The sequence below is a fragment of the Paramacrobiotus metropolitanus genome, unplaced genomic scaffold (assembly GCF_019649055.1).
Source record: "Paramacrobiotus metropolitanus isolate TYO unplaced genomic scaffold, Prichtersi_v1.0 Parri_scaffold0000010, whole genome shotgun sequence".
NCBI lineage: Eukaryota > Metazoa > Tardigrada > Eutardigrada > Parachela > Macrobiotidae > Paramacrobiotus > Paramacrobiotus metropolitanus.
In genome coordinates this window covers 158,903-172,086 of record NW_026570230.1, presented here as the reverse complement: position 1 = coordinate 172,086, position 13,184 = coordinate 158,903, and the positions used below count along the sequence as shown (strand labels likewise).

Sequence of the window (13,184 nt, the reverse complement as noted above, 5' to 3'; positions counted from 1 at the left end):
CGGTCTTTGCGCTGTCAAATGCACGTAGGCGCGCTGGCCGTATATACTCAAGGCGAGTGCAAACGGTGGTGTCTGTCGGTCACCGTCATCTAATGCACATATGCGCGGTCTTTGCGCTGTCAAATGCACGTAGGCGCGCTGGCCGTATATACTCAAGGCGAGTGCAAACGGTGGTGTCTGTCGGTCACCGCCATCTGATGAACATATGCGCGGTATTCCTGCTATTAAACTGCATACATACACGGTCACCCACCGCCATCCAATGCATATTTTTACGGTCACCACATACTGTGAAACGGACACATGCACGGGCCCAATACTATCAAAACCAGAAATGCTGGCTGGTCGTATATGCTAGGACCGCGTGTAAAATGCGGTGTCTGCTGGTCACCATCTCTATATAAGGTGTCCAGAGGCGCGGTAGCCGTAAAAAAATTCTGTGCTGCCTACTGGCGTTTAGAAGAATGACATATTTATCTCTTTGATAATGCAAGGTAAGCATTAATTTCTGTATTCCTATCTTAGCACAACACATACTTTGCAGTTTGCATTGTGTTTGTCCATCGGTCACCGCCACCCTACTTAAAAGGGCAAAAGGCGCAGTGTCCATTTGTACTCGAGGCTTGTGGCTACCGTAAAGTGGTTTTTCGGTAACCGATACAACGGTACTCTCTTGCCTTTGCACTATTTGCTGCTTAAAATCATTACCTTCTGAATAATGTAACCGCTCCACGAAACTGGGACACAAAGTCTGGAAGTCCGGAAATAGTCATATACTCATAGCTGCTTGGTTTGACTAGCGCACTGCCGGCATGCCCAAGCTGCATCCTGATCTGACCGTAGGTAGTGCAATTTCATGGAGGGCCGCAGCAGTTTAACGTGCAAATAATCCTAAAATCGCATCTTACAGCCACTTTATCTGGAAAATATTTTGGTATTTCGCCAGAAAAGTAACCGCCATCTATTCGAATGGCGATCGAGCAAAACAAACAAGAAATTGAAAATTGAAGAAAAGAAAGAAATTTGGAATTTGCATTAAATATTGTCCAGAAACACGTCTATAGCCGGCCGGTTAGACCATGCATCCGCCGCCCCAGAAGGACGTTCATCGTAACTGAGACCGTAAATACGAGTACATGTCCCTCCAAGTAGGCTTTAGTTTTGCACAATGTTTTTCAATATGACCGGCAAAAATATCCAACTCAAAACTTTTGCCATATTGCGAGAACACCGGAATATTGATCTGCCTGGAAGACCTCACCGGTCTCATGGTTGTACTCTACAGACACGGTACATAGTATATGCTTTAAAATCGTAACATTCATTTTACAAATTTTTGATACCAAGTAGATAAAAAATATTTATAAATTTACTCCTACGCTTCGGTCATACAGTGCCCGCCGAAAGCGAGTGCACTTTCCTAGTTTGTAAAGATTTTTAACTCGTGATTTCTTGGGTGGTGGAGGTGCGTATGGGTTGGGTGTCTCCCTGGGTGGCGGTGGAGGAGGTTTGGGTCGGCTGTAAGCATTGCCTTCTGGTATGACCTCTGCCGGTCCGTATTCGGGACCGTCGTCTTCAGTGGGCGGGGTGGCGGCGCTTTTTTCGCTTTGGGTACTGGCTTGGGACCTCTTTTCGGTGGTCGCTCATATCCGGATTGCGCAATTGCCCCGGAAGCTGTCATGACGTCTTGGTCGTCTAACAAATGGACATCTTCGCCCTGGTATAATCGGCTGTTGGAATAGTCCATGAATCGCTTCGATTGGGAGCAGTCAACATTGAACCACCAATCACACACCAGCGTTATTTGGTTGAAAAGCTGTAAATGATTACAAATTGCAAACTGAGGACACAAATGATACGAGGAGGGGGTAAATACACGGGATAGACAGAAAAAACGGCAATAATAAGGGATAACCATTCACGTGTTGTGCAGCATGGCCAGCCACCAAGGGAAGGCAGTCCAGCGACACTACACAAAATTCAGGCTTTGAGACCCGAGCTGCCTTCTCCGTAGACTCCTATGTTATACTCAAACACCTGCGTGACATTTCAGAATCAAACCGAGCAATCTATATCTTAAAAGAACAAGAAATAATTAACAAGATTTTCGATACCACGCAAGCCGTGATCTATGAGAAACAAGACAAGTAAGAGCCACTTAAGTTTCCCATAGACAAAGCATAGGAGCTCCGTGAAAGCAAACCATCCAATTCCTATGCTTAGTCTACGAGAAACTCAAATGGCTCAATCTTGCCTCAGTTTTAATAAGTGGCGAGTTATTTGGTATCAAAAATCTTGTAAATTTTTTCTTGTCCGGATTGAGCTATCGATTGTGAGGATTGGTTCTGAAATGTGCAAGATGAAGGTGGTTGAATTTAACATAGAAGTCTACGGAGAAACAGCTCGAGACTGGAGTCTCAACGGCTGTTCTGCACTGTGTCACTGAACTGCCTTCTATTGGTGGCTGGCCGTTTTGCACAACACGAATGGTTATCCCTTATTATTGCCGTTTTTTCTGTCTATCCCGTGTATTTACCCCCTCCTCGTATTTACTGATGCAATGTGTAAAACAAACATTACCGTTGCCGAAGTATTATTGTACTAAAGCTCATGGTACGTACTATATACTAGGAAAGTGCACTCGCTTTCGGCGGGCACTGTATGACCGAAGCGTAGGAGTAAATTTATAAATATTTTTTATCTACTTGGTATCAAAAATTTGTAAAATGAATGTTACGATTTTAAAGCATATACTATGTACCGTGTCTGTAGAGTACAACCATGAGACCGGTGAGGTCTTCCAGGCAGATCAATATTCCGGTGTTCTCGCAATATGGCAAAAGTTTTGAGTTGGATATTTTTGCCGGTCATATTGAAAAACATTGTGCAAAACTAAAGCCTACTTGGAGGGACATGTACTCGTATTTACGGTCTCAGTTACGATGAACGTCCTTCTGGGGCGGCGGATGCATGGTCTAACCGGCCGGCTATAGACGTGTTTCTGGACAATATTTAATGCAAATTCCAAATTTCTTTCTTTTCTTCAATTTTCAATTTCTTGTTTGTTTTGCTCGATCGCCATTCGAATAGATGGCGGTTACTTTTCTGGCGAAATACCAAAATATTTTCCAGATAAAGTGGCTGTAAGATGCGATTTTAGGATTATTTGCACGTTAAACTGCTGCGGCCCTCCATGAAATTGCACTACCTACGGTCAGATCAGGATGCAGCTTGGGCATGCCGGCAGTGCGCTAGTCAAACCAAGCAGCTATGAGTATATGACTATTTCCGGACTTCCAGACTTTGTGTCCCAGTTTCGTGGAGCGGTTACATTATTCAGAAGGTAATGATTTTAAGCAGCAAATAGTGCAAAGGCAAGAGAGTACCGTTGTATCGGTTACCGAAAAACCACTTTACGGTAGCCACAAGCCTCGAGTACAAATGGACACTGCGCCTTTTGCCCTTTTAAGTAGGGTGGCGGTGACCGATGGACAAACACAATGCAAACTGCAAAGTATGTGTTGTGCTAAGATAGGAATACAGAAATTAATGCTTACCTTGCATTATCAAAGAGATAAATATGTCATTCTTCTAAACGCCAGTAGGCAGCACAGAATTTTTTTACGGCTACCGCGCCTCTGGACACCTTATATAGAGAGATGGTGACCAGCAGACACCGCATTTTACACGCGGTCCTAGCATATACGACCAGCCAGCATTTCTGGTTTTTGATAGTATTGGGCCCGTGCATGTGTCCGTTTCACAGTATGTGGTGACCGTAAAAAATATGCATTGGATGGCGGTGGGTGACCGTGTATGTATGCAGTTTAATAGCAGGAATACCGCGCATATGTTCATCAGATGGCGGTGACCGACAGACACCACCGTTTGCACTCGCCTTGAGTATATACGGCCAGCGCGCCTACGTGCATTTGACAGCGCAAAGACCGCGCATATGTGCATTAGATGACGGTGACCGACAGACACCACCGTTTGCACTCGCCTTGAGTATATACGGCCAGCGCGCCTACGTGCATTTGACAGCGCAAAGACCGCGCATATGTGCATTAGATGACGGTGACCGACAGACACCACCGTTTGCACTCGCCTTGAGTATATACGGCCAGCGCGCATACGTGCATTTCACAGTAAATACGCCGCGCACACGTGCAATAGATGGCGGTGACCGACAGACACCACATTTTTCATGAACGCTGAACATAGAGGACCTTCGCTACGCTTCGGTCGAATATGGATTATGGAGTGCTTGTGTAGTGTACGGTGCGAATATTATTAAACTGGTCAATAGAATGCAACAATAATTCAATTATTACTGTATATATATACCGTATGTTCTTTATACTATTGTAATGTGAAATCTTACGGTCATGTTTGGGCACAAGTAGCTGGTCAGGTTTCCTTGTATGTCACAACGGTGAAAAACTTGACATCTTCCAACGTCGGTATCAGCATAGAATCCCGGCTGATTGTAGTAGGTGCAGTCGAAATTAACGGGGGGAATCTGGGAAAACAGCGGGAAGTCCTCTCCGGGATGTGCGGTATAGAACAATTCTTGCATCTGTTCGGTGGTTAACGCACGACCGTTATTCACACCCTTTAGAGCGGATAGTGCATCCCATACTGGAGGATTCTGTGGGGTCACGGCACGTTTCACCTGCAAGACGGAAAAATAAATGCAGCAATAATTTAATGCGCAAGCACATAGTAAATACCTTTAGCTAATACAGTATCACATAACGTTACGAACACTTGACAAAAAAGCAGCAAGCACTATTGCATGTATTGTACTCTGTACAGTACAGTAATCTATATACAAGTATGTACAGATAAAACAATTTTAATGAACCAGAAATAATATGCCACAATGAAATCAATTATGGGACCACAGCTGACTGGGCTAATTCTTACCAACGTTGACGCAGTATTTGGCTTTGTGCATATCGATATCAATGATAAAATGATTACAAGGAAAGGGCACGATCCGATATGCATGGTCATTTTGAAGTTGTCACGTCTTCACTCTTTGCAGCGAATAAAGAAACGATTTCGATGACTACAATAAGATATACTTGAGTAGTTTCCGGTTTAAATATGTTTTACAAATGTCTGCAGCTGTACAATATTTTACATTTTTTTTCACAAGATCTTCATTAAAGCCAACGAACTTATAGCCGGCTTTTAGTGGTCACTTTTTATGGGAGACGAAAGAATACCGGGCGGGCACTGCGGTAGGAGTACGTGTGTAATACTTGTGTATACTTCTATGTGTAATTATATTACAACACCTCAGTTATATTGTGCGCCGAACAATGCTGCTTCTATTTCCCGATTATAAACGGCAGATTTTGATTTAATCAACCACCGACGTATGAAATCAAAAGTGATGCTCCATATTTACAGCCTCCGCGTTCTGCAGTTGTAATGTTCGCGTAGGAAGTTAGCGGCTCATTATAACACTTTGTTTGTCATCACCGGCATTCACTGGTTTATTATTATTGCTACAGGCGGCGACAGAAAAGTCATCAGGATTTTTTTAACGCTTAGCGATGTGCACCATGCAGATCGCGTGCTGTTTTTCATTCCGGTGTTTATGTAAACTAACGACGGAAATGCTAATAGATTTTCCCATCATCGATTGCAGCAATAAGCATTTCCATAATTAAACCTAATTTGTTTATTCATAATAATGTGCGTTCGCTTTGCTCATGCCAACGTGAGCTAGCAATTAAGCAAATAGACATTCTGGTTATGATTTTGATGTTATTCTGCGTGGACAATTTAATAACATTATTATTCTCGAGTCTGTTGGCTCTGCACACGGAATCAATGTTTATCTGCTACTTGATAGGAAATTAAAAGTTCCTTTATTGTTGTATCTTTAAGTAACGGCGATATCAAAATTCGAGAGCCCACAACCACAATTAAAATGCGGATGCACTGTTTTAAATATTTAATGTAAATTCGCCGGCGCATCTCATGTACGCGAGAGTCTGTACAGATACACAAGGGAATCTTCTAAAGATCACACAAAAAAGATCCGAAATTTAACTGATCATTTCATCACACATTTTCAGTTCCGCAAAGTTATTTACACGTACAAAGTAATACAAAAATGTATGTCACTCACCAAAATTTCCGAATTCACAAAAAAAAGCAAAGTGCCTGACAAATACAGCTGTAAAACAACAAATCCGCTAACAACACAATTAACAGTGAGAATCATAGTTTAATTACTTCAATACAAATTAACAGACGTTTTAATAAGCACACTAACATAGACATCGTATTGCGCCAGCAGTGATACAAAAAATCTTTTATCAGCTGTAAAAGGCAGCGCCAGAATTCTTGGTCAGTGCTTGAGAAAATTTTCAAGCCATCTACAAAGCGAACATAAAAGCTCTGAATAAAATTCTAAACCCAAATGAATAAAAGCGAAACGTAAAAGGAATAAAACCGAAATGCCTGGACGGTCCGTACGGAGCACCATGCCGCTTACTTTGACGATTTCCACCGCGGTGATCTGGACCGCGTTCGACTGCGCTGGCGTTTCTTGCTTTTGGAGCTTTTATGTTTGCGTTTCCGGTCGGAATCCGACGATGGACTGCGCTCGGTGCGCTTCTTCTTCGAACGCTCGCGCGAAGATGAGCCGCTACGAGAACGCTTCTTCTTCGAACGGGATTTTTTGTGCTTGGCACTCTTGAACCGTCCCGGCGATTCGGAACGCGAACGGGACACGGAGCTGGGATCGCGTCGATGCGGTGATCGCGACGGACGTTCAACGTGCTTTCGAGAGCGCGACCGCGCTTCTGGTGCACCTTCGTCACTTTCGTCATCCGAACTGAATTTCTTCAGTTTTCTAAAAGATCACAAGCTTTTATAGATAAAAAATACAATCAAAGTATGTCAAGTCATTCAAATCAAATCGTTACCTTCCTAAAAACAAATATTTTTATTAACTGAAAATGTTACTGTTCCATAAACGTTCACACTTCACACTGTATAGAAGGACTCAAAAAATCTGAAATTTTTAAAACGTGACTAACATTGTATGGGAAAAATACTGAAAAAAATTTTCACCTTTCCAAAAGTCAACAATATTTTATGAAGGAATTATGAGCGTCTAAAGTATAAACAACAACAAGGCAAGTTATTAAATACTAGCGTACAGACTGTTACAGTTGTTGTGCCAGTATTAAGTCAAACTGTGAGTGTCAAAGCCTGTGGAAATAGGCAGAAATACCTTTTCTTTTTGTTCCTTTTGCGTACTTCTTTCTGTTGCGCCTTGAGCTCTTCTGCAAAGTAAGATGTCCACGCTATAGTTGCGATTTCTGCCGTCGCTTGACACTCGTACCTTGCGCCAATTTCTTCAAGGGAGACACAAACTCCTCTTCGGAGCTGAGGGATGTCGTGCTGCTAACGTCCATAATCACGTCTGACGCTGGGTTGGATTTGATGAAATTTCGACACTGGTATGTCAAGTGACCGGCTGAAGAACAGTCAGGGTATTATTTACTGAGAAATTTCTGCCGTTCAAAATCCGTGCACTTACGGAATCCACATTTTTTACATCCAGCTTTAAACTGCACATCGGAAGATGTCAGTTTGGCCACTACTTTGGCCAGGTCCTCCGCATGAGATCCCATATTGACACGATGTATTCCGAGATCGGTATCCAAATTTCCGTACCGCCGACTCACTGCTTCTAACCCTTTCGAATATCCATAAAAGTGATCTATTGTGCATGTAATTATACTTATTCTGATTTTTACGAGTCTCAACAACATAAAAATGAAAATTCGCGCGAATTAAAAATCAAAAATGTAAACTTCGAAAATGAAGGCTATTTCGTAACGTAACGATCTATGAGTGAGAGGGGCTTTCAGATTTCTCCCATCTTACCAGACACTGGAACCGCTTCGCTACGTTAGCTAACTAACCATAAGGTAAAACAAAATCAAAACAGCAAATTAACTGACGAGAATTCTGCCTTTGGAATCGCGTCAAAATGCTATCGATTAAATTTTTGTAGAAGAGATCTGCATCACTTTTACATTATTTTCTTTGGACGGCTCGTAACCGCCAGATTGTTAATAATTTCCCGGCTACCGGTTATGAATCCCGGTTACCGTTTTCTGGAGGTATAGAATTAATAGAAGGAGGGGAATACGCAAACGGATGCCGTGCTTCGATCGTTTCGCAAATTCGCATTTTTGGATCAATTTACAGGTGTGAAGCGAGTGGAGAAGCAAGTCGAATAACACCATGTCTCTGCGATTTCTTTTGTGGTTTTTATTTATCATATGTTTTTCATCGTTGCCATTGTGTAATGGAGGGATTGCAATAGATTTGAACGGATACTGGCTGACGCGAAGCAGTAAACCGGGTAATAACCAAACAGCCATCTGTTGCACGCGACGATACCTTTTTAGTACTTTGTAATACCGTTTGTACACGTTACTCTCTACGCTCACCTCAAAGCTGCCATCGTGCGCACTTCCAAGTCACCCCGAACTCCGAATTGATGTATGTTTTAGATTCCTCAACATTCGAAGCAAGCGTACCCGGAAATATCTACACTGATTTGTGGCGAAATGGAACGCTGAAGGAAGATCCGTACTATCGGTTTAACGATGTTGAGTACCGGTGGGTCAGCAAAGAGGATTGGTCATTCTGGCGCGACTTCCAAGGTTACTGCAATGGCTTACATACCTTAGTACTGTACTTAAGTAAACATATTTCTGACACGATGTAGCTTTAAAAATTGCTGTTCTACAATTTAATGATTGGCGAGCGCTCAAAATAATTATCGGGTTAACTTACGGAGGCGAATATTCACAAATTTTAGTACGGTAAAAGCTTCAAATTTCTCGGATTTCTTCTCCTGATTGCTTAATTTTATGTGCCTTTTTTTGTAGCCAGCCTGAAATTTCGGTAGGTATATGGTGCGTATTGCGTAACAGATAAAGAATCACTCAATTCAAAATGAAAACTGAGCCTAACTTAAGCGTTTGTGACACATTCTGCAAGTTTAGTTATCGCTTGTCACGGTTTGTGAAATTACTTTAAATGACAATATTTTTGCCATCAAACTATCCATACTAACCCGATCAGATTTTGTTTTTGTTTGTAAATATAGATACATAATAATAATTATTGTCATGACATCGTACACCTTTTGCCCTGTCGTTTGTTGATGAACTTAGATAGAAGTATCTCTTGTCAGGGTCAACAAACCAAATTGTCCATATCTGTGCTAATCAGTTATCAGTTATAGTTCAAAACCAGTAATAAACGGTACGAGCTGTACTGTATCTTTATGGCTAAAATATGAAAGTTTGTTGTGTTTAGTTCCAGAGAATGTCACCGCGCACAAGAAGGTCCTACTGAAATGCGACGGTCTGGATACCGTGTCATCCGTGTATGTTAACGACAAACTCGTAGGAGCATCGGACAATCAGTTCGTCCAGTATTTTTTCGACATTAAAGCAGCACTAAAGGTACGGCTTTTAAAATTTGTAGTCCTGTTTTTTTTTCGACGATAAAACTGATACAAGATTTTTTTAATAGACAAGTAAGTTGAACCAAATCTCTGTGCGGTTCACATCGCCCACCAAATATGCCGCCGATCAGTTCTACCGGCACATTTTCGATCATGGATATGTTGTTCCACCGGCGTGCCCGCCACCGGTCCAGCACGGGGAGTGTCATCCGAACTTTATCCGCAAGGCACAGAGTACTTTTGCCTGGGATTGGGGGCCGGCATTCCCGACGGTGGGCATCTGGCGAAATATCTCCATAGTCGCCTTTAACACGGCCTTGATCGAAGGTGTCACGGTCAACACTTCCTTCGAGTCAACGAATAATACATGGCGGTTGACCGTGGGAGCGTATCTGCTCACGACTGATACGCCAAGTAAAGCCGTTTTGGGATTTGATATACCTGAGCTAAAGTTTACTCGCAGACAGTCTGTAGATCTTAGTGCGGGTAATGCGAGTGTTTTGCTCAGTTTTGATATCCAAGAACCCGTGGAGCGATGGTGGCCGAATGGATACGGCGGTCAAAAGTTGTATAATATGAAAGTTACGGTGGCGGATGACGGCGGGAATATGGAATCGTCTAAAAATGTGGTTATTGGGTTCCGAGAAGTAGAATTGGTGCAAGATCGCTTGCAGCAGCCAAATGCGACCGGCTTGACCTTCTATTTCCGTGTGAATGGTGTTCCAATATGGAGCAAAGGTAAATATAATAATATATCGCTAAGGACCCTTTTCTTTGATTTGTACCTTTTCATATTAGGTTTTGGTTTCTGGCTGCCGATTTTCTCCTAATTCTCCTTTCTCATAACTAATTTTGTATTGTAGCTTATAGATGTATGCATTGTGTGCATTGTATAATACTATAATGTGACTCGGTTTAAAATTTTTGCAGAAATTACTGACAGTAGAAGTATGTTTCTCTGTACTTCTAGGTTCAAATTGGATTCCGGCTCATGCTTTCCAGAATACGATTTCTTCCGATTACCTTCAATGGCTTTTAAACTCCACAGTGCTTGCGCATATGAACATGCTTCGCGTATGGGGCGGCGGTTACTACGAATCGGAAGAATTCTACGAGACATGTGATCGTCTAGGAATTATGATTTGGCAGGATTTTATGTTCGCCTGTGCGATGTACCCCACCACTTCGTCCTTTCTAGCATCAGTGCGACAGGAAGTCCGTGCCAGTATTCTCCGGCTGCAGCATCATCCTTCCGTTGTTATTTGGGCGGGAAATAACGAGAACGAAGCGGCGCTGGCCACGAACTGGTACGGAACATCCCTGGCTTTTAAAACCTTTAAAGCGGATTATGTGAAGTTGTACGTCGATACGATACGGGATGAATATCGAAAATATGAGATTGTTGACGGACGACCATGGATCTCGTCTAGTCCGACGAACGGGAAACTAAGCGAGGAAGAAGGCTGGATTGCGGACGATCCATATAGTAACTTGTATGGCGATGGTAAATATTTATTTTCGTATTTCTGAGCCTTTAATATTAGAACAGCCGAGAGAACATTTACTGTAAATTATAAATTACTGTAAATTACTGTACATTTACTGTAAATTATAAATTAATGTCGTTAGGAGTACAGTTTATTTCTGAATAGTTTTGATTGGGCACGATAATACCAAGGCAGAGGATTACAGTAATACCAGTAATTAATTGTACTACAGATAGTTACTGATAGTGATAGTCTTATGCCATGGTAAAAGCACTGCATCTCTGCTATACATTTTTTACTGCATTTCTTAATATATACTTCAGCATAATTAGAATGGACTTATCAGTACGGTTTTCATGGCGCAGTTAAGTTTAAAGAAAATTGGATTAGAATGGGCATCATCTACAGATTTATTTTTTCCCGGCAAAGCACTGGCTTTTGCATCGCCTTGGACTGTCGCAAGCTTTGTATACGCTGCTGCATGCTTGTTTTAGTACATTTCTACAGTTATTTGGTTGATCCTTGGGATTGGACAATCTATCCACCGACACGTTTCGGCTCCGAATACGGCTACCAGTCTTGGGAATCAATGGAAACCCTGTTAAAATATGCTCTACCATCGGATTTGTCGTATTTCGGCCATTTTGCCAATCATCGTCAGCATCATCAGTTTGGTCAGATTGAAATGCTGTACGAAATTATGAAGCGTTTTCACGTGCCTTCCCCCAGCGATTCTGTGGAGAAATTTGCCGCTCTTGTGTACTTGACGCAGGTATGAATTTGTGTGAAATCTGTTTTAGTATGGTTTCTCAATAGACGTTATTCTGTAAAACAGATAAATCAAGCCATGGGAATAAAAACGGAAACGGAATTCTATCGACGCATGCGGAACATGATGAATCCCGATTCGTCCGGTTTGACGATGGGTGCGCTATACTGGCAGCTGAACAGCATTTGGCCGTCGCCGTCGTGGTCGTCAATGGAATTTGGCGGCAAATGGAAGATGCTGCATTATTATGCCAAGGAGTTCTTTCAGCCAGTCTTGTTATCGCCATACATTGACAAAGACGGTTATTTCCGTATCAGCCTAATCAATGATCATCTGGAGCAGATTAGTGATCAGATGAACATCCGAATTTTTGACTTTACGAATGGATTTAACGAGAAATCCAGCATCAACGTAACGGTTAATCAGAAACCGCAGACGGCGTCGGTTGTTTATGAAGAAACAGTGCAGAGTCTGGTTAAAAGAAGTGGCTGTACCGGGCGAATTGCCAACTGTTTTGTTATGGTGGAACTGGACGGAAATTTTTCGACAGTGCCAAATGTATTGTTTTTGGGATCACCGAAAAATGCAACCATTCGGAAAGCATCGATACAGGTTAGCTTAATTGCACAGTTGTCTTTACATGCTAATCGACTAAAATCTTCTGCTGTTTGGTTAGGTCAAAGGAATTTCTCCCGTACACCAGTCATCGAGAACCTTTGAAATAACTTTGAAAGCGAGTGCCATCGCGCCGTTCGTATGGTTAGAAGCGACAGGCATCCAGGGATATTTCTCTAAAAATGGACATATTCAGTATCAAGAAGTGGACGTGATTCGCTTTCATGCTAACCAGGATATCTCTGCCGGGGAGCTGCAAAGTGGCCTGAAGGTCATGTCGCTAATGGATATTTACTGAAGTATCCAGAAAGTTGTGTTATTAAGATTTTTATATTGTTGTTCTATTTTTTGTAATTTGTTGTTTTCGATTCTTTTTTGACAAATGGCGTCCTTCGTTAATTCAGATTTAACCTTCTGACCTAGCGAAACGCTTTGACTTCCACTGCGATATTATTACGGTAAAGATATTTTTAAATGTGAACATCTCTTGCGTATTCGGACAAGTGCTCTCTACCTGTGTGTTTCTAATTTAGATTAAATTAACGTGTAATAAAGAAAAAAGTAAATTATCTGAGGATTTCCACAGTGAATGATGACGAGATGGTTAGTGACTCACGGGGAAAACCCGTCTAGCTCGACTTAATTCAGCGGTGTAAAATAACTGAATCATTTCGCTCAGGCGTTCAGCAGCTAATCTGGAATTCTGGAACAAAGATATCTTATCAAAATTAGTTCAACGTACTGGCTAAAATACTTGAAGATGCTTTATATAATTATGGTCATATCGGTAAAT

General features: G+C 42.0%; 2 protein-coding genes and 1 pseudogene across 2 annotated transcripts; 1 reads left to right on the top strand and 2 right to left on the bottom strand.

The window, feature by feature from the left end:
• Nucleotides 1-1,367: 1,367 nt before the first annotated feature.
• LOC129583441 (uncharacterized) lies at nucleotides 1,368-5,150 on the bottom strand (annotated as a pseudogene).
• Nucleotides 5,151-5,956: 806 nt separating this feature from the next.
• LOC129583246 (protein SREK1IP1-like) lies at nucleotides 5,957-7,844 on the bottom strand. Its single transcript, XM_055474969.1, has 5 exons — nucleotides 7,571-7,844; nucleotides 7,373-7,507; nucleotides 7,262-7,313; nucleotides 6,518-6,877; nucleotides 5,957-6,398 (listed from the first exon to the last, which is right to left on the bottom strand). Exons 1-5 carry the CDS (start codon nucleotides 7,803-7,805, stop codon nucleotides 6,371-6,373), a joined length of 810 nt encoding a protein of 269 aa, XP_055330944.1. The 5' UTR covers nucleotides 7,806-7,844; the 3' UTR covers nucleotides 5,957-6,370.
• Nucleotides 7,845-8,002: 158 nt separating this feature from the next.
• Nucleotides 8,003-12,955, top strand: LOC129583245 (beta-mannosidase-like). Its single transcript, XM_055474968.1, has 8 exons — nucleotides 8,003-8,404; nucleotides 8,556-8,708; nucleotides 9,370-9,518; nucleotides 9,589-10,258; nucleotides 10,491-11,024; nucleotides 11,502-11,779; nucleotides 11,843-12,388; nucleotides 12,453-12,955. The coding sequence occupies exons 1-8, from the start codon at nucleotides 8,284-8,286 to the stop codon at nucleotides 12,687-12,689; spliced, it is 2,688 nt and encodes an 895-aa protein (XP_055330943.1). The 5' UTR covers nucleotides 8,003-8,283; the 3' UTR covers nucleotides 12,690-12,955.
• The last annotated feature ends 229 nt before the right edge of the window (nucleotides 12,956-13,184 follow it).

Coding starts and splice junctions, on each gene's coding strand:
- LOC129583245 (XM_055474968.1), top strand. CDS start 8,284: ATGTCTCTGCGATTTCTTTTGTGGTTTTTATTTATCATATGTTTTTCA. Junction 8,405..8,555: donor GACGCGAAGCAGTAAACCGG/GTAATAACCAAA, acceptor TGTATGTTTTAG/ATTCCTCAACATTCGAAGCA. Junction 10,259..10,490: donor TGTTCCAATATGGAGCAAAG/GTAAATATAATA, acceptor CTGTACTTCTAG/GTTCAAATTGGATTCCGGCT.
- LOC129583246 (XM_055474969.1), bottom strand. CDS start 7,805: ATGTTGTTGAGACTCGTAAAAATCAGAATAAGTATAATTACATGCACA. Junction 6,878..7,261: donor AAAAGGAACAAAAAGAAAAG/GTATTTCTGCCT, acceptor GTGATCTTTTAG/AAAACTGAAGAAATTCAGTT. Junction 6,399..6,517: donor CCGCGGTGGAAATCGTCAAA/GTAAGCGGCATG, acceptor TTCGCTTTGTAG/ATGGCTTGAAAATTTTCTCA.